At 35.8% G+C, this 21,491-nt stretch overlaps 1 protein-coding gene across 2 annotated transcripts in view; it reads left to right on the forward strand.

The window, feature by feature from the left end:
* Window positions 1–21,491, forward strand: part of rapgef2b (Rap guanine nucleotide exchange factor 2b) — a 259,059-nt gene that overhangs the window by 60,387 nt on the left and 177,181 nt on the right. For both annotated transcript variants that reach the window (XM_055159097.1, XM_055159098.1), the window contains exon 2: window positions 13,886–13,956. In XM_055159097.1, coding sequence (XP_055015072.1) covers window positions 13,886–13,956 — 71 coding nt within the window. The remainder of the gene's footprint in view (window positions 1–13,885; window positions 13,957–21,491) is intronic.

Below are 21,491 nucleotides of genomic sequence, written 5' to 3' on the forward strand. Positions count from 1 at the left end.
AAGACAGTCTGGCTGCAGATCTCCACCCAGAGGACCCTAAACTGCAGACCTCCACCAGGATGCACCTCTGCCCAGGGATCCACTAATCTAGCTTTTAAAATTCCGATATGATTCTTTGACATTAAGCATCTGTCGATACCTGGTATTAATCGATACCAGTGTAGGGACGGAGAGACACAGTTAACTTATACACAAGAGATTCAAATGTGTTATGTAACAATAACCGAAATATCATGATAACGTATCATCAGAGTCTCTAATTGTCTCTTTGCTTAAATTAGAAGTTATGGTGCAGCAATGGCTGCAAAAAAAGACAGACCATGATCCTTTGCTCCATTTCAGTGTAGACTACAAGAAGAAAATAACAGTTCTAAGCAAGTGTTAGTTATTTGGATTAAATCTTGTCAAGGCATTTTAAGAGTAAAAAGTGGGATATTAACAGTTTTACCTCCACAAAATATTGCAATAAATATCATACCATGAGATGTATACATCGTAAAAATATCGTAGTGAGAGGTTTGGGTATTGTTACATCTCTAATCATGAGCTTTCACATGATATCGCAATAAATATCGTACTCTGAGGTTCATACTCTGACGATATCGTATCGTGATACTTGGATATCGTTACACCCTTAATCAATAGTGCTCAATGCTTTTTGGTATATAAAAGTTAAAATAAAAATAAATCTCACAAAACTGGGAACAACAGTAATAACAACAGCCTGTGGAGGTACATTTATCTGAAGTGAATTTGGAGATGTTTCTCACACACAGACTCTTAAAAAAATCATTAAAACGTTGCCACACTTTCTTAAATGACAGTAGTTTATCCTGTAACAAATATCATATTTTGTCTAGATGTAAAATATTAGCAAGGTCTCGTAGCCACATTTTAGGGCTTGGTACTGACGGCCCCTTCCGTCAACAGTTTGTTTTTATACACTTCATATTACTCAGAATTTAGATTAATATCCCAAACATGTTTTAAAAAATAAAAAAAATTTAATGTTAATCTTGGTCATAGCCAATTAATGTACATAAAAGCCTCTAGAATTGCTTAATATAAATGTTAAACATAGAATTATGCATACCTGACATTGTAAATATTTGAAAAATTTCAATAGAAACTAATAGTTTTTATATTTTAAAATGTGCCTGTTGAAAATCCTTGTACGTCACTGATCCATGAATAAAAGTTCAAACGTTATGAGACGTTATAGGGCAAAAACGGCCTGTAAATCATCTTATTACATCCAAATAAAAAGTCAATCTCATATATCTCGAGGATATCAGCTAAACCAATATCATGGAATTTATAACCGATCCAGCAAATTTTCCTGGATTGGCACCGATATTCAGTACCAGTATTGTATCGGTGCATCCCTGCCTCCAGCATGTGTCCCTCTCCATTTTCATTAGTTTATTCTTTAAACGCAAAAATAATTACAGTTTTTAGATCAAGTTTAAATGTTATTAAAAGATGATTTCAACTTTTGCTCTTAGTAGCTCTTCAAAGATTGTTCATTTAATCTACAATACATTTCTAAAAGTGTCGTAATTAGAACGTATCTTTGGGTTTTCTCTGCTCTACTCTTCTACTACAGGAAAATTAGCAGTTTGAAACATGTTGTCAAAAATATAAAACATGTAACTGTCAACATGTAGCCTAGAATTGCATAAATACAAATACCGTAGCCATGTTGTTAGTGATTGTGTTGCGGTAGGTCCTGTTTCTGGTTAACATTACTAGGGATGCACCAGAAAGTCTCCGAATGTTTGAACTTTTGTTTACACACAGATGTTCCAATGTTACTTGTGGGATAAATAACGGCTACAGTACACATTTGGATCAGTTTTGTCTTATTTCATTTTTGTTGTAAGAAAAACTGCTCTGCTCTGGTATTGTTTAATATTGGGTATCTGCAGAAACTATAATATCATAATATCGGAACTGAAAAAGATCACGCACAGATCTGTAATGGTTAGGAGAAGGGTTTGGGCTTGTCTTTAGTGTAAAACATTTGTCATTTGGCTGTCTTGGCATAGCTGCTGTTTGTTTACGTTTGTTTACTTTTCTGAAGGAAGGTGAGGGTCATCCTGGTGGAGATCTGGAGGCTGGGTCCTCTGGGTGTACAAAGCAAGAACTGAAGGGTTAAAATTTCACTGTAAAATATTTCAGAGTTGTTTTTAACACAAAAACTATATTTTAACTATTTGAAAGTTAAATGGTGGTCGAGTTATTTGCCAGAGTTGATATGTTCGAAGTTAATTCAGCTTCCCCTAGTGTTAATTTGGCACCTCCCACCAAACACTTCAACCTCCCTCGAGAGAAAACCAGTATGAACCAGTTTTGTACAAAATTTCATCTTAAAATTAACTACAGGGCGGCCGCGGGGTCTTAAAGTTTGAAAAAGGTCTTAAATTTCATGTTCATAAATTAAGGCCTTGAAAAGTTTTAGATTATGTTGTTCAAGTCTAATTTTTTCACAAAGGTCTTACATTTCATTAGCCTTATTTTTTTTTTTTTTCAGCTGGGAGCAGGGCAATGTTAAACAGAGGGAGGAAACAAAACCAACAATGTGAAATCACGTAATGTGAATGAACGTCTAATTTGGAGTATTGGCAAACATTTTTATATGGGTACTTTTACATTTTTACTTAAGTAGATTTTTTCATGTGATACTTTTACTTTTACTTGAATATTTCTTTACTCTCAACGCTGAGTAAATGCTGAGAATGAGTAAACAATCAGTAGAGTGGAGGAAGACTTTGGATGGATCATGGGGAACTGTAGGTTTAATCCACAGTGGCTCTTAGACTCTAGATATTGTATTTGGTTGGTCATTATTAGAACTGGATCTGGAGTTTTTCACCTGCATAATGGGTGCAATGTTGGTCTTAATTTTCATTTATGTGGTCTTAAATTTGGGGTAGTCAAACCTGGGGATACCCTGAACTAAAATAAAGTGTCTGTGTGTTGTTTAGCCAAATCACGATAACCCTAAAAAGTGTTATTCGTTTACTCTCAAAACATTTATCCAACTCTTGATTTTCGGAGTTAAACACAAACTTTGGTCCAGTGTGACTTACTTAACATTTCCAATAACGTCAAATTAACTCTAGAACAGTTTGGACTCATGTAAACTCTCAGAAAATGTTAAAATTGATTCTGTGATAGTCAATTTTAACACTTCGCTTTTTGCTGTGTAGGCCTGCAGCCAGATCCCTATTTTTTGCTTATCTAGAAACAAATCTTGGAATGTTTTCGCTCCTGTTAGGGGGCCACCTGTATTCCTGGAAGGATTATCGTGGAGAAGGAAGGGGGTAGGATTAGGCGAGCTGAATTCTGATAAAAACGCCACCAGTGAGCTTGCAGTTAGCCCTGAATAATGAGGTTGTTCTGGCCTATTTTAGCAGCCGTAGAAGTACAATAAGGGTGGAAGCTGGCCCCATCAAAAGTGGCCTAGTTTATGGTTGGGCGATTAGCTTGTTTCGATCAGTTTCCTTCCTCGTAGGAGCTGGAGTTCAGAGATCGGGGGGGGGGCGTACTCATTGCTTATCCTGGGATTTCTGGGCTTAGTTCAAATGCCTTTTACATTCTTCAGTCTAAGCCAGAAGTCTGTACCCATAAGGGCTATCTTCAATCTTTACACGGCTGGAAAGATGTAATTTTTACTGCTTTATGATTAGATAGTGGAATCAAAAGATGGTTTAGGAAATTTTGATGGAGTCTCATGATTATCAGACATTTTCTTGTGTAGTCAACCACATGCGTCACTAGTTGTCATGGAGATGTGATTGCTTTGCCTAGAATGTTCCTCAGTATGGCATTAAAACTTCCCAATCTTTAAGGAGACAAACAGGTGATGATGTCGTTTTTGGATGGAGCATCTTGATTATCAGACATTTTTATGAGCCATATAAAGCTGCACTGTGTAATTTTTCAGGTGAAGGGGTTGACATGTGCTAGTCTCCATGGAGATGTGATTGCTATGCCTGGATTGTTCCTCAGTATGGCATTAAAACTTCCCAATCTTTAAGGAGACAAACAAGTGATGATGGGTTTTTTTTTTTTTTTTTTTTTGGAAGGAGTGTCTTGATTATCAGACATTTTTATAGGCCATATAAAGCTGCACTATGTAACTTTTCTGGTGGAGGATCTGACACGTGGTAGTCTCCATGGAGATGTAATTGCTTTGCCTGGAATTTTCCTCATTAAATCTTCCCACTCTCCATTTAGACAAAGAGACGATGATGTTTTTTTGGATTTGCATTTTGATTATTAGACATTTCTATGAGCCATTTAAAGCTGCACTAAGTAACTTTTCTGATGGAGTGGTTGACACGTGCTTGTTTCCATGGAGATATGATTACTATGTCTGAAATGTTCCTCTGTGTTGCATTAAAACTTGATAATTTCCATGGAGACAAACAGGTGATGATGTTTTGTTTTGTTTTTTTTTGGATGGAGCGTCTTGATTATCAGACATTTTTATGAGCCATATAAAGCTGCACTATGTAACTTTTCTGGTGGAGGGTCTGACACGTGGTAGTCTTCATGGAGATGTAATTGCTTTGCCTGGAATGTTCCTCAGTATGGCATTAAAACTTCACAATTTCCATCGAGACAAACAGGTGATGATGTCTTTTTGGATGGAGCGTGTTGATTATCAGACATTTTTATGACTCGTTTAAAGCTGCATTATGCAACTTTTAAGGTGGAGGGGTTGACTCGTGCTCGCTTCCATGGAGATGTGATTACTTTGCCTAGAATATTCCTCAATATGGCATTAAAACTTCCCAATCTTTAAGGAGACAAACAGGTGATGATGTTTTTTAGGATGGAGCGATTTCTGGTGCAGAGTCTGACTCGTGCTAGTTTCCATGGAGATGTGATTACTTTGCCTGGAATGTTCCTCAGTTTGACCTTAAACTTCACAATCTCCATGGATACAAGCACAAAATCACCTGTAAATAAAGGCCCAGTGTATTGGTTTTATGCCATAATGTGGAACATCCCTGACAAATTTCCAAGAAGACGAAACTGAAAAGTTACATAGTACATCTTTAATTACCAAATCTGAATTACTACACTGTTTTGAACGAACTATATTAACATGAATTGTGTAGTCGTAAGTAAAAATATGAATTATTTGTCACACATTTGGAGGCTTTTTAACGGTGTTAAACGGTGCTGTTTTTGCAAAAGTATGTTTAGTTTTCAACCATTTTTCAACCTAATAAATTAAATAAATAAGGCTAAATTCATTTTTCTACAAAGACATATACATAGACATTATATTATATCATTTTTCATGGACAGTTTGTGCATTAGCGACTCATTTTTTGTGCTATTGTTACTTTAAAAATATGCCATAAAATACTTGCCACAATAGGTGCACCGAGGTCAACTATATCGCAAGAGTGAATTCCTGTTACCCTCTGTGGTCAGGTAGATCTTTGAAGTCAAGGGTTCGGTTAAGGTGTTACAAACCAAGCTTGCTTTGTTGATTTTTGATGCAGTGCTCTTTAGCCAAACACTTTTCAATGTTGTTAGCTCTGAGGAATTTTGAAGTGTAGAATAGGCTTTGACCTCATCGTTGTCACGCACTGTTAACCAGTAACACAAGACAAGTTTGAAGTGATGACTAACACATGATTACGTTGTCTCTTATTTGCCTAGCTTAGGGCTGCATAATATGTTGCAATCAAATCCAAATCGCAATTAGAGTAGCGCAATTATGAAACCACTAATTGTTCAGTTATTTAGAGAAGAGAGTGCACCTGTAGTTTAGACGTACATAAAAAGTCGTGCGATTCTTGTTTTAGTTTGCTTCAGTCTTCTCTTAAATGTTAAAGGTTCAGTTTTTTTACGCAAAATTTACTTTTTTTTTTGAGCTTTTATCCACATTAAAATGTTGTTACCTCCTCAAAAACATACACAGTATTCACACATGTCTGAGTAGCCCTTTATTATTAGTCTGTCTACATTTCCAAAGCTCAAAATGCTCTGTTCCACCTTGTGATGTCACGACTCTGGGTATGTTTATGATGAGGAAACAGCATTATATAACAGACCATAAAAAGTAACAGGGGCCCTTTAACACTCCAGGACTTTGAACAGAATCATATTTTTCACATTTGTCAGAAAAATCACAATTATATTTATTTTTTTCCAAACTTGTTCAGCATTGTTGTGTTAAGGCAATGAAGTAAACCCTTTCAGAGTGCAGGATCTACAGACTGGAAACCCGGGGTCCTCAACATTCCTTCCATAAGTCCATGTGAAATATCTGCAACAAGTCAAGCCACAATTGAAGGTTCTGTGTTAAGAGTTTGAGTGGCGCTCTTTTATTCACTGATGTCACTGTGAGACTGGGGAAGCAAAGGAACTGACAACACTGCCATCTATTGGACACTCGCGGTACTACGCCTTACTCCAGCCATGGTACACAAAATAAAAGATATGGGTAATACTTTATAATATCTACACTATTTACTAGGTGTGTGCAAAAATATTGAAATAGCGATATATTGTATTATTTAATGTGATGATACAGTATCGATATCATGGGCTGATGTATCGATATATCAAGTATTTTTTGTTATATTTTACTAAATTATTTTGTTACAGCGCTACAGTTTTGTTGCTTGTTCAGTGGAAAGAAACTCGTATATGCAACACATTTGACATTTTCACTGTTTTGAGAATTAAAATTGGCTTTTTTTTATATTAACTTTGTACAAGAAATGGTTTAACAAAGACTTTTAGTATCACAGCCATGATTTAACCTTTATTTTTTATTGAACCGTATCAAATCGTTTTGATATCGAAATGAAAGTGCACTGTATCAAGATATGTATCGTATTGGCAACTTCTTAAAGATACTCAGCCCTACTATTTACAGTCTTTATAAAGCATTTAAAAATATTATTTAGACTTAGTAACTACTTAGTTATTAGAGTTATGGTTTTAATTAAAGGGCCTATATTACACTCATGTTGTTTTCTCATCAAAAATACCTGGAGTTGTGTTTTGTTTCATTCACACATGTTTAACACGAACACTGCAGTTCTTCTGTCAAACTGACAACCCTCTGTTCCACCTTGTGATGTCATGTGGTAACACAGTAAGTGCTCCACTGTGTTTTTAAACTCCACACACCTTCACTAAAATCATTTGAATGATTTCAGACCTGGAATTTCCAATCTCAAATGAACAAAAGGTCTAAAGGAGCTGTTAACATGAAAACTACCACTACATGACATCACAAGGTGGAACAGAGCAGTCAGTTGTCAGTTGTATTCGTTAAATTTTTTTTAAAGTATTGGGTTGCTAAGAGAGTTTAACACTTTCTTATGCAATTTCCTACGTTAATTCTGAATAATTTTGAAACGTTAAAGTTTTGTCTATACTGTAGCTTAAATTTGCCTCTCACCCTGCAGCGAGAAGGTTTTGAGTTCACTTCTCAGACTGTTCTCAACTTATCCAGGAACTACTGACCAGGTCACGATCTGCTTTTCCAGTTAGATTAGGTCAAACACAAGGAACAAATTGTGCTGGTACGATAAAATATAACCTTTACGTCTCTGTCTCCCCGAGTCAAACTTCATGTAATTTGGCTGGCTTGTGACTTTGCATTAGAGGAACAAGGGTGCGCTTTCAAAAACAAATCCATAAATAATGCCGAGATAATTAAAGGATGTTACGTCGCACCGAGGAGACACTGGTCTGACTCTCACTGTCTAGACCAATATGGGCATGCGTATCTTGTTGACATTTTAGATAGGACGGGCGCAGTGAGTTTAATATGTCATGTTTTGTGTGGACTGTTGCTACGGGTGGGGCCTGAGAATACTGAAAGTCTAAATGTTAAACCGGATTACTTTTTAGATTTGCAGGACTATAATTACAAGATAAGGAACTGAGAACCTAAGCGAATAGTTAGTTAAAGGAGCACCGTTTAACTATTGCTGTTTGAGCGCTTGCCACCTCCTTGTCTTCATGGTGATGTTGTTGCTTTGCCTGGAATGTTCCACAGTATGGCATTAAATTTAAGCACTAGATGAAAAGTTACAGGTCAGATCTGTGGAGAAATGATTCCACTCACTTTAAGAATGTGTGTTTTTAATGGCATAATTGAGCAATATAACATCCATAATCAAATAAATGTTTCTCAGATAAGTTTAATACAATAAAATAACATAATAGTGGACCCCACACCTGAAAAGTTGCATAGTGCTTCTTTAAAAAGTAAATATTTTATATACTTGTACCCTGAATTATACAACTTTTCAGTGTTTTAATATTATCCATCATATTGTACTACTTTTGTTTAGTTTTTTGTTATTTAAATAAAGTTAGTCTAATTTAGCTGTTCTTTTACACCTCTTAATTTATCTTTAAAAATGTGTCTTCACTCGTCATGTTTTTATTTATTATTACAAAACAGCTTCAAGTTGATAGTACATTTTTGCTCCGATCTAAACTAGTAGTTTAATGCAGAATAACACAAGATGTTTGGCTGTTTGTGGAAGAGATTATAGTACTTCAAAATTGCTGCCTTAGTGATTTGATAATTGCATCCATTGTTAAATCTTCCAACCGTAATGCGCTCTTAAACTTTCCTATAAGCTGGTTTGAATTATCCTTAACATTGGCTGCAGTTTCCAGGTTCCACCAGTAGGCGTCAGTAGATGTTTGGTTTTACGCAGTGCAGCGCCAGTGAGCCGTGTTTAAATGACCACACACACACACACACACACACACACACACACACTCACACACACACACACACACACACACACACACTTCTCCCGCTGCTGCCTGGAACAAGAGTTTCTGCTCGTTATGATGTAACCAGGTCTGGACCAAAGGGAGTCGGATGTTTATTTAGGTTGGGTTTGGAAAAAGGAGAGGACTTTGTGTAACTTTGCGTTTAGGCGGAAACATGTTGTAAGAGCAGTCAAATGGTCCCTGAATAATTGTGGCTTGACTTTTAGTTCGGTAACAAGTTAAACTGTCACATATTTGCATGTTGTTTTGTTTTGTTTTCACTGCTTACAGCCTGATTATTAGTACACGTTATAATTTTCATCATCTCAAAGAATTACTATGTTTATTATATATAGTATAATATTCAACTTAAGGCTGGGTGATATGACAGAAACTAATCACAATTTCTCCCTCATATTTTCAATCACAAGTTTCAATGCAATAAAAAAAGACACATTTCTTCTTCCTCCAGAGTATAAAACAAAATCTCCAAAAACACATGTAGTGAGAGAGAATTGACTGTGAGCCTCATTATTAAAAATACTCAAGCATATTATTGACAATTAGAAATTATAGAATGATTAAATCAATTAAAGCCTGGTTAACTGCACAATGTGAATAAATTGTATTCTAATAGATTTGTCATTTTCCATTGGCTTTTTTATTGGAAACTTCTTTAATGTTTCCAGTATAGAAACATTTGCAATGTTTTATTCACATTTACATTTATTTAAAGGGCCCATATGCTATTTTCTAATCTATTTTATAATGTTGTAATGTTTCCTTGTCAAAAACATACCTGGAATTGTGTTTCGTGATGTTATTATTTGCTACTACGGGAAGTGCTCCACTGTGTTTTTAAACTTCATATACCATCACTTCAGACCTGGAACTGCCGATCTCGACTGAACAAAAGGTAAAAGGTAAAGCTTGAAAACTACCTCGTAATGACATCAAAAGGTGGAGCAGAACGCTTTCAGCTTTTGGGATGCAGAGAGACTAATAATAAAGTGTTACTCAAACATGTGTGAATGAAACAAAACACAAATCCAGGTATGTTTTTGAGGAGGCAATAACATTATAACTTGGCTAAAAGCTCACAAGAATCCATTGTGTGTAATACAGGACTTTTAAACAATGATCTTAACATTTGGGAGAGTATTAACTGCAAAAATAATTCAAGAATCATTTCAGAACATTTAAACTATAGACAGTTTTCTATAAGACTCGCAGTATACAGGTCTGTTTTCTGCAGAGGACCATGTGGCTTTATAATATTTGCCACTTTTGCTCATTTCCACCATTCAAATTCCAATTCTAAAGTACATATGACAGATTATTTATAACTACTGTAAATATAAATTACAATTTACACCAATCAAGAAGCTATTTGTGAAGAAAAGTTGAAAAATATGTTGAAAATTACAGGAAGTAATAAGAAAAATATAAAAGGAAAAATAATTGTGATTTGTAAATCTTGTATGAGTATATTGTGATTCCTTAATAAAAATATAAAAAAAAAAAAAAAAAAAAATGGTGGTGGTTGGGACTGTATTTGACATATGATATTTCAATCTATTTATTCTTATTATTGTTTGCGCTGCTGATGACATGGACCTGAGTGCAGTGTTTTGTGTCTGTATATTTTTTTTATATTGGAATGACAAATAAATTCTGATTCTGATTCTGAAAAAAAAAAAAAAAAAAAAAAGAAAATTACAGGAAGTAGAGAGCTCATATACCTTGATTACATTAGGGAGAATTCTATCCAAAGGTTCGGCACATTTTACACACGAGAACACACAAGAAACACATTCTAAACGTGATTTCAACAAAATAAAGCAATTTTCTTGTGTGTATTTGCCAACTAATAATTTATGTGTACATTAGAGCTGTTTTCTTATTTAAAAATGATAGAATTACTTAGTGTTTTCAACCAAGAAGTAAAATTTTAAACCCAAAAATGGCCAAAATTGGAAAACGAGTGTGAATGTTTTTTGCAAAAATCTTAAATATAATGATCTGGGATTATAACTGTAACTATAGATAAGTAAATTACAGTTTTACACCAATCAAGAAGCTATTTGTAAAGAAGAAAAATTTTAAAAATAGGTTGAAAATCTTGCAAAAAATCTTAAATGTAATGATCTTAGCAAAATGAGTAGTAGGACCTTTAACAAACAAGTCTCTCCTCTCAAATCCACCTCTTTTTTGGTTTCACTTTTCAGCCTCACCAAACCCCGCTCTCCCTCTTCTCGTCTCCCAAATCTCCCGATAACAAAGAAGTCCCAGTTGCCTGCACCAGTGTCTTGTTCCCGGACACAGACAGCGAGTGTGGGGCTTGGATAGTGAATATACTGGAGGACTGTATCAGCTGCCAGTTTATAGAATGGTCCACTTTGTCTCACCTCTCGTCTGGACCACGGCCAGACAGCCACCCGGCACCGCTCTCCTCACAGGGTCACTTGATGCTGTAATTGAATGACTGTGCGCTGGCGTCGTAAGGTCTTTTTTGTTTGTTTTTTTTTATGTGTTTTTTCAATTTTTTTTTCTCAGTCCCCAGTCGGTGTATTTCTTTCTATTCCAATGCTTAGTCATATTTGTCAGTTCCGCCTGCTGCCTCTCGGAAATGTAGTTCACTGTGGGGTTGAGTTGTTTTGGAGAAATTTCAGATTGCAATTTGTGTTTTGAAATCAAGGGCAAGGCTGGGAGTCACAGGGTCCCTCACGGTTTGATACAATACATGATATACTCACGTTATAGCGCTAAGAGATTCTCTATACATTGCACAGGATATATTGCCATTTTTTAAGAACCAAATACATTTTACCAACAATATTTCTTTGTTTGTTTTCACTGTAACCCATAAGCCCTCTGCTTTTCAATCTCTAATTTTATTTTCTTAATTGTTAGGGCTGGTTAAGAAGTTGCAGATATGATGCATGTCTCGATATATTTCAAATTGATTCGATATGGTTCAATAAAAATAAAGGCTAAATCATGGCTGTGATATTAAAAGTCTTTGTTAAACCACTGCTTGAGCAAAGTAAATATAAAACACACCCATGTTTAATCATCAAAACACTAAATATGTCAAATGTGTTGCATAAATGAGTTTACGTCCTCTAAACAAACAAAAAAAAAGGGTGCTATGAGTAAATAATTTAGTAAAATATACCAAAAAATACTCTTGGTGATATATCGACACAGCAGCCCATGAAATCGATACTGTATTTCATCACTTTAAATTTTACGATATATCGATATTTCAATATTTTTCACACCTGTATTAATCAATGATGCGCATTGGATTCAGCAGCACCATGTGGTCAAAAAGTCAAAAATCTATACACGTAAGCGTGATGTGCAGCTCTTTGTGACACTGGGCAAAGCCGTTTTCTGACGTGGAAATCTGCAGAATCTTTAACGTAATGAGCCATGGGTGTCATAGATTGTAACTATAAACGAGACACAAGTACAATGTGTCTACTTTAAAATGCGTCCTCAACTCCTCTACTATAAAGAATTGTACCTTGGCGTACAGCAGCATCATTATTTTTCTCCAGCCCAGCTCTAAGTGATCTGAAATGAAATCCATTCAGCACCATTGCCTTTGGGAAATGTAGTCATTTGTTTGTTTGCGTATCTAGCGTACATGTTAATGACATGGCTAAATGCATGTTTGGTGGTGGCGTTTACATTGATTGCTTTGAGGATTTGGATGCCAATATGCATTAAAGCTGAAGGTGACTTTATGGCGTGTTTAAACAGCAGTAAATCTATAGACATTACAAACCTAATGTGCCATGTGCTAATGTCTTGTACCTTAGCATGTTTACTGATCACTGTTAGCATTATATTTTATGTGATGGTCATTTTAGCCTCTCCTCTCGACTCAGTGTCGTTGTTGTTTTTTATTCATAACAATTTTGCATTCAAAGCTTTTGTCTATTGTATTAAATTGGTACATTTCTAGCTGTATTAAAATTCAGTCCACATGACTACTATTTATACTACTAGCCTACTACTTCTACAACTACTTATGACTACTACTTGTACTACTACTACTACTACTTCTAATACTACTACAATAGCTATTCTTATGTAGCACTAATAGATATACATGTTCTACAAATTGTAATACTTTTAGTTATAGCGTACTTCTCTCTACTACTACTTCTTTTAGTACTTCTACTCCTCCTCCTCCTCCTCCTCCTACTCCTACTACTACTAGCTATTGTTACATAGCACTACTAGATATACATGGTCTGCTAATTGTAATACTTCTAGTTATAGCCAACATATCTCTACTACTATTTCTTTAGTAATAGTACTACTACTACTACTGCTGCTACTGCTACTGCTCCTCCTCCTCCTCCTCCTCCTCCTCCTCCCCTACTACTACTACTACTACTACTACTACTGCAACTGCTGTTACTACTACTACTACTTAGCACTAACAGTTGTATTTTTTGTCTTGTACTTGTTGTACTGTCACTAGTATCACCTACTTCTCTCTACTACTACTTTTACTGCTTCTGCTACTACAACTACTACTACTACTACTACAAAAGCTATTGTTATATAGCACTACTAGATATACATGTTCTACTACTTGTACTTGTACTTGTAGTAATAGCCTACATATCTCTACTACTACTTCTTTTAGTACTTCTCCTGCCACCACTACTACTACTACTACTTCTACTACTTCAATTACTAATACTTCTATTACTTCTACTTGTACTACTTCGATTACTGATACTTCTATTACTACTACTGCTATAAGATCAAAACAACTCCACTTATCTGTATAGTTTTCTCACAAAAGTTTCTACCTTTTTGTATATTGTTCTGTAGTGGACATAAGCAGTGACAAAATGTTCACCTTTCTTCGTGTTTCCAAACTTTGTCCTTACCTCTGAAGCAGTCTCCTTTTACTTGTAATTAATGTTGTGCAATTCCGAGCTCCAGACATTCTTGCTTTGTGCGAATACTTGATGATTAAAGTGAGACAGGTCACGTAACCCACCCACTCCAGCTTTTCTGTTGAACTGTGAAGTGATTTGACTCCTGTCTGACAACATTTCTCTGTGTTTCCCTATAGGACCTGGAGATCGTCTACTCATACCTGCACGGGATGGAGGCCCTGTCCAACCTCAGAGAACATCAGCTGAGGTAACTGTCTGTGCAGATAAGTGCTGCCATGATACTAAAATACTACTTGATACTCGACATTGATTCTGATACTACAATGACAAGAACAAAACACTCTTTCTTTAGACAATAGAATGTGATTTTCAACATTAAATCAAAGTACTTTTGATACTTTTATACCTGTGTAATCCCTCAGATATGTTCCATAGTGGTCCAGGGGTATATACTACCATATTTTCCGCACTGTAGGGTGCACTTAAAAGTCTTTAATTTCATCAAACGACTGCGTGCCTTATAATCCAGAGCGCCTTATATATGACTTAAGTAAACTACAAAGTCGCACCACTTGCAGCATTACGGCTACCGTAGTCAGGAGTATAGTGGAGTAATACATACTGTGATGCCACCTGTCAAGAGACACGCTTACAACGCTGACTTTAAACTCAAGCCTATTATAAAGTTAAACTGCGAGCTGCGTGGGAGCAGTGGATGAGAGAAGGCGAACACGCATTCACCAAGACAGAGAAACAGCGCTGAGTGACTTACGCTACGATCGTGGACGCCTGGGCTAAGGGTTAGTATCAAGTGTGGTCCGAGCTTTCACGAAGACCAGAATCATCACTGAACTGCCAAGTAACAGTAACGACACTGACTCAGATAATGACGAGAGGGATGCGGGCGTGCTGGACGCCGTAATCGCCCAACTGTTTGAACAATTATGAGTTATTGTGAATACACTAACAATTTAGCGGTTTCAGACAGTATTTTTTTATACGTTACAATTGAACAAAGTTATTGTGAACGAGTTAAATAAAGTGTGACTGACTTATCGAACTGTTTTGTTTAGTTTAATGCGCCTTATAGACCGTTGTGGTTTATATGTGAAAAAAGTTCAAAATTAGACCATTCAATGTGCGCTCCAGAGCGCCCTATAGTGCGGAAAATACGGTACTCTTTTCCTTGTGCTCTATTCTATATTACAACTCAATCCTACTTGTTCTACTAGCCTACTACTACTACTATCTCTACTAACAGTATTACTACAATAGCTATGGTTGTAGGCTACTATCTCTAATAGTTATAGTCCAGTGAGGTTCATTTGGTCGTCTGATAATTTATGTGATTAGGTTATTTTTTCAGACCAGTAGTTTGTTTTCATACCTGACATTTCCCACTGCTCATTAGCGGTCTTCCACTCCACTCTGAAGAAGACCGCTATTGGTCTGAAAAAAGAAGCTAATAACATCTACTAGTTATACTTTTGGTCTTTTACTAATTGCTACCAGTTATAGCCTACTTCTTTCTTCTACTCTTACTACTACTACTTTTCTGTACAGAGTTATATTTGTTCTGATACAACTCAAGATCATTCTAAATCTATTCAGTAAAGGTTCACTTCTGTCCTGTGAGTGTGACTTTTTAGTAACAATATTTGCTCAAATGAGTATCTAGTTTCAGGATACTTTTAATATTGATTAATGTTTGATTTTCTATACTTTTGACACACCTAAGTAGGTTGCAGATATTGTAAAGACCTGTAGACCTGGATGGAACATGTCAAAATGGGATGTTGTGTGATTTCTATGCAATTTTTATAGCATCTTGCACAGTAGGGGGGTGCAAAAATATTGAAATATTGATATATTACATTGTTTAATGTGTTAATGCCATATCGATATCGTGGGTTGCTGTATCGATGTATCTCCCTATATACCATACGATATACCAAGAGTATTTTTTGGTATATTTTACTAAATTATTTTGTTACAGCACCACAGTTTTGTTGCTTTTGTAGAGGCAAAAAACTCGTTTGTGCGACACATTTGAAATTTTTACTGTTTTGAAGATGAAAATTGTGTGTTTGATATTAACTTTCCACAAGAAATGGATTAACGAAGACTTTTAGTATCGCAGCCATGATTTAGCCTTTATTTTTTATTGAACTGTATTGAATCGATTTGAAATATATCATCGTATCGCATCGAATCGAATCGAAAGCTCACTGTATTGAGATATGTATCGTATCGTGGCGTATGTATCGAGGTATGTATCGTATCAGGAGCTTCTGAATGATACCCAGTCCTATTGCAGTATATTTTATTACCCTAAGTCACTATTATAAATATTGTGAATTTCTTTTAGCTCTATTTTCTTGTGTATATGCCTCTTGCTTTTCTCCGCTAAAAATAAATGCTTTCTTACTTTGAGCGGACACGCCTCTCCACAGATCTGACCTCTATCATGGCCTAGTGCCACTGCCCGCTTATGCCCATGGAGATAAATTACTGCAGAACATTCCAGGCCAAGCAATAACATCTCTATGGACACAAGTAGCTATCCTAATTAAAATGTGCTGACCTTACAGTTACAATAAAAGACAAGCTAATTAATTTTAATTGAGTGCAGTATTTTTGAAATTGCGGTGCCTAGACCTCTTCAGTGTACGAATTTATAAAGCAAAGTGTTGTTACGTTATCAAAAACATACCTGGAGTTGTGTTTTGTTTCATTCACATTCTGTACATCATATCGTTTAATGTGCGGGTACAGTATCGATATCGTGGTCTACTGTATCGATATATCGCCAAGAGACATTTTAGGTGTATTTTACTAAATTAATTTGTGTAAGAGCTGCAGTTGTGTTGACATTTTCACAGTTTTGAGTAAAATGGGTGTTTTTCCTTTCAACTCTGCACAACTTTTAGTATCTGAGCTGTGATTTAGCCTTTGTTTTTCACTGAACCGTATCGAACCGATGTGAAATATGTTGTATCGTATCATATCGTGTTGAATTGAAAGCTCACTGTATCAAAAAGCATGTCGTATTGAGGCCTATGTATCGAGGTATGTATCGTATCGGCAACTTCTTAACGATATCTGGCCCTAATTATTAGTCTGTCTACTTCTCCAAAGCTCCAAATTCCACCTTATGATGTCATGAATTGGTAGTTTTCAAGTTAACAGCTACTTTTTGCTGTTTTTTTTCCATTTGAGAGAAAATCTCAGCTTAAATATACAGGGTTTAAACATGTGTAAATGAAACAAAACACAACTCCAGGAATGTTTTTGACGAGGAAACATTAAACACAGATCCCAAAATATCGTAAAATGAGCCCTTTAACATGTTTGAGAAGAAGTACAAAAACAAGGATTTGTTTTTTTGCGCATGAAAATGTGCCTCCGATACCGTATTTTAAAATCTAAAATCAGAACCAGCTCTAGACCTTTATAGCCATTACATCCATAACCACTCTTCCAATTCACTACAATAACAACAACATCCAGAGACTGTACTTTTTTTCATTGGGTTTCTTAGTAGTGATGGTTACATAACAGTTTCCTATTGGAACATGCTTTACGATCCAGACGAGCTTTAGGCGCAGCTCCCAAATCTCCACTCAGTACCGCACCCACCCGCCTTCGCAGCTCCACCATCTGGCCTTTTTTTTGCTCCTCTGTCACCACACCCAATTTTTTATTTTTTTTGTTTTTTTACTTTTCCAAATGACCCATGCCTACAGTCTTTTCCCACCATGCATCGCCTCATGTGCCTACATGTGGATTACTCCGTTCGGGTGGGAGGGAAATGCGGCAGGACGTGACCCGAAAACTGGAACATTCCACTGGGTGACCCCGCCGAAGTTCGCCCCCTCCCTCCTCCCGCTTTAGAGCCATTGGAATGTCCCCAAGCTCTCATCGACCAATCACCTTCTGCCGCCAGTTTTGCTCCCCACCAATTAAAACAGCCACTTAGACAAGCCACTAAGGATGAGGTTCTTTGTTGAAAGCAACTCAAAATATATATCATTATCGAAATCGCAATTTGAGTTGGTGCAATTATCAAATTGTAAAGTTTGCATTATTTAGATATTTGAATGTCCACGGAATATCCTGTTTTTATAGACAAATCCTGTTGTAATTTTGACCTATACTATGATTATTATGTGTTTTTATTACCAAATCTTAAATTTACTTTATTACCAAATTGCTAAACTGAATTTTTAAATATTTATTTTTTATGCAATGAATTTTAAAACATCGTATTTAAATTCAGTTAATATTTTTACATGATTTACTGTGGAAAAAATAAATAAAAAATCATATGATTCAAATGCAAAAAATAGTTACATAGATTCAGTGTAAAAAAAAAAAAAATCATAATAAAAATAGTAATGTTGTGAAATGTTTGAGATTCTTGTATTAGTTTATCATATTTCAGTTGTCTCTCGAATTTTAACACTCCTGGAGTTGTTTACAATGTCCATTAGGGCTGTGTATCATTAAGAATTTGGCGATACGATATGATACATACCTTGATACATAGGCCACGATAAGATACAATTCTTGATACAGTGAGTTTACGATTCGATACGATATATTTCAAATCGATTTGATATGGTTCAGTAAAAATAATGGCTAAATCATGGCTGTTATACTAAAAGTTTTTTTTCAAGCCACTTCTTGTGCAAAGTTCATATAAAACACAAACATTTTAATTCTCAAAACAGTGTTGCATAAACAAGTTTCCTTCCACTAAACAAGCAACAAAACTGTAGCACTGTAACAAAATAATTAAGTAAAACATACCAAAAAATACTCTTGGCGATTTATCGATAAGTAGTATCATCACATTAAACAGTACGATATATTAATATTTCGATATTTTTGCACAGCCCTAATGTACGTACTGAACAGAATCCTGCTTTGTTCCCCCGACTTTGTCAGAAATGTTGTTTTTCAGTACGACTTTTTCACTTTTTTTTTTTTTTTTTTTTTTTACCAGTGTGATGTTTTGCAGTTGAGGGCAGTTGGTGGTTGCTCGCCCATGGCTGTTTTTTTAAGCTGCGTCCGTGTTTGGGTCTGCTACTGTTTACTACAGCTCTGCAGAGGGAACACTTCAGTCACACCAGGAAAGCGTGACACACCGTAGAGAGGTTCAGTACTAGTCAAAAGCAAAAGGTTTTAGCAATGGCGGACTGCAGTTTTTAGAAAGATCATGTGTGAACTATTTTGCACTATCTTTTTAGAGCTTTTAGTTATTTAGCCTTCTCATTTACCCCCGTTTTTACCATGAAGGGGTAAACAGGGGTCGTCTGCCAGAATTCAGTGCAATATTGATCTTCATTTTAGATCAACATTGCATTTAAATTCCAAAATGTAGTTGAAGGATCCACGGGTGTTAAAGATTATAACTATATAGTAGACACAAGCATAATGCCTTCTTTAACAGAGCAGTTTTCTTACTCTTTACTTAATTAGACACAATGACGAATAGTTACAACAAAATGGAAAAGAAAGAAAAAAAAAAAATATATATATATATATATATGTGTGTGTGTATATGTGTATATGTGTGTATATGTATGTTTAAAGGTAGACTACATTAAGCCAAGTGTACACTGTATGTTTTTTGCCCCTTTTTGAGCAGATTTTTCAGTTGTGACTGTTTTTGCGATCAGGCCAAGTTTTCATTTAATCGTGTTTCGTGCTTCGTGTTGTACATGGCGTATTGAGAACCGATTAATACTTCACAACCAGCTACCGATCGGCAGTCGTAGGTCGCAAGAATATCAAACATGTTTGAAATCCAGTCTCCTCCCGTGAGGGTTTCGTACTGTTGAAGCTGTGAACTTTTAAACCCTGCAATTTGGTCGTACAGTTTTGGCGGGGACTGAGTGAAACGATCGAAAATATTGCACAGTGTACGTCCGGCATTAGCTGCTTGTCTCCATAGAAGTGCTTTTCTCTCTCTGCTGGGATTTGGTAGAGAGTTTATCCACTGATCCGAAGGGTATCCTAATGATATAAACATCACATCATTCAGGGGTCGGATCCACTGACTCACAGGCTTCCAGTGTGATTCCAGCTTCCACAGATGAATGCTGTCATTGTGTCCTTGGGCAAGACATTTAACATACAGTATGTTGCCCCCAGTGTCTGTGTACACTGGTGTATGAATCTGTGTGTGAATGGGTGAGTGGTTCCTTGATGTAAAGCACTTTGAGTGCCTTGAAGGTGGAAAAGCGCAATATAAAAAAACATTTACCATTTAAAACCAAGTGAATAATTTAGTGAACTACTGAAAACTAAATAAAAATAAAGAAACACATTTGGTCAAGAGCTTAGATAATTTGAATTGGCTTGAATGTCATTTTTTAGCGTTTTATTTCTGCTACATGATGAATTTTGCGGTTGGCTCTCGGTATAATTCATTATAGCCACAGGTCACTGTTAGAAGACACAGTGCCCTGCTCATCCATTGGAGCTCTGTATAAATCATGTTCTTGTGGCCTGGAGCGAGACAGAGAACTATCATCTGCTGCTGTGGATCTGACTCTGACCCCACTCACAAACCCGACATTGTACTGCAATACATCCCTGGGCATCACACGCACAAATGAAATATTAAACTGTACTAAGTTCATTTTAACCATAACATACAGCATTAATAGTGTTTTTTTTGTTTGTTTTTTCTCCAAGTTCAAATTTAACTGGCTCTTCTATGATGTAATGTTGTATCCTCATTAAAAACATATCTGGAGTTTTGTTTTGTTTCACTTATATTTAACACACTAATCCTGCATATTTAGGTTGAGTTCTTCTCTCAAACGGAAAACAGTCCACTTTGTGATGTCATGTGGTAATACAGGAAGTGTTCCACATTGTTTTTAAACAACTCCATACACCATTATTTGAATCATTTGAATCATTTAGATCAGGGGTGTCAAACTCAAATTCACAGAGGGCCAAAATTAAAAACTGGGACTAAATCATGGGCCAAACTAAATATTTCTTGAAAAATTTCAACAACATCTGCATGTTTTCTCTTCTTTTGAGATATGTAATGTTAAACCTTTGCTTATTAAAATAAATGTTTAATAATAGTTTTACTTAAACGTTGAAACCAGAACAAGCATAATATAAAAAAATAACAACACTTTAAATAAATAATGTTTCTGTAGCTGGTGGGCCAGCTCTAATACGTATTTGATATGATCTCGTGGGCCAAATATAATTATATCACAGGCCAAATTTGGCTCCTAGGCCTGAGATTGACATGTCTGATTTAGATTTAGACTTAGACCTAGACAAACTTTATTGATCCAGAAGGGAAATAATTTGGACACAGTAGCTCACACATCACAGTAAATATAACAACAATGAGCAAAAATAGAAATGGTAATAATAAATTCTTAATAAGTAGCAAAAAGATGTACAATGTACAAGTAAACATAAACTAGAAAGAGGTATAAAATATAAAATCAGCTTTATACAAGAGGTAATAGGAAGACAGTGCAACAATGGTATGGTGATTGTTTTAGTGTCTTTAAGTCTATAATTTCAGCCCTGGAATTGCCAATCTCTACTAAACAAAAGGTAAAAGGTACAATAGCTGTTAACTTGAAAACTATTGCTTCATGACATCACAAGGTGGAATGGAGTGTTTTTAAGTTTGGAGATGTAGACAGACTAATAATAAAGAATTACTCAAACAGGAATGAAACAAAACACAACTTCAGGTCTGTTTTTGACGAGGTAACAACATTAAAACATGAC

The sequence above is a fragment of the Boleophthalmus pectinirostris genome, unplaced genomic scaffold (genome assembly GCF_026225935.1).
Source record: "Boleophthalmus pectinirostris isolate CB_2022bp ecotype Guang Dong unplaced genomic scaffold, ASM2622593v1 HiC_scaffold_23, whole genome shotgun sequence".
NCBI classification, from domain to species: Eukaryota; Metazoa; Chordata; class Actinopteri; order Gobiiformes; family Gobiidae; genus Boleophthalmus; species Boleophthalmus pectinirostris.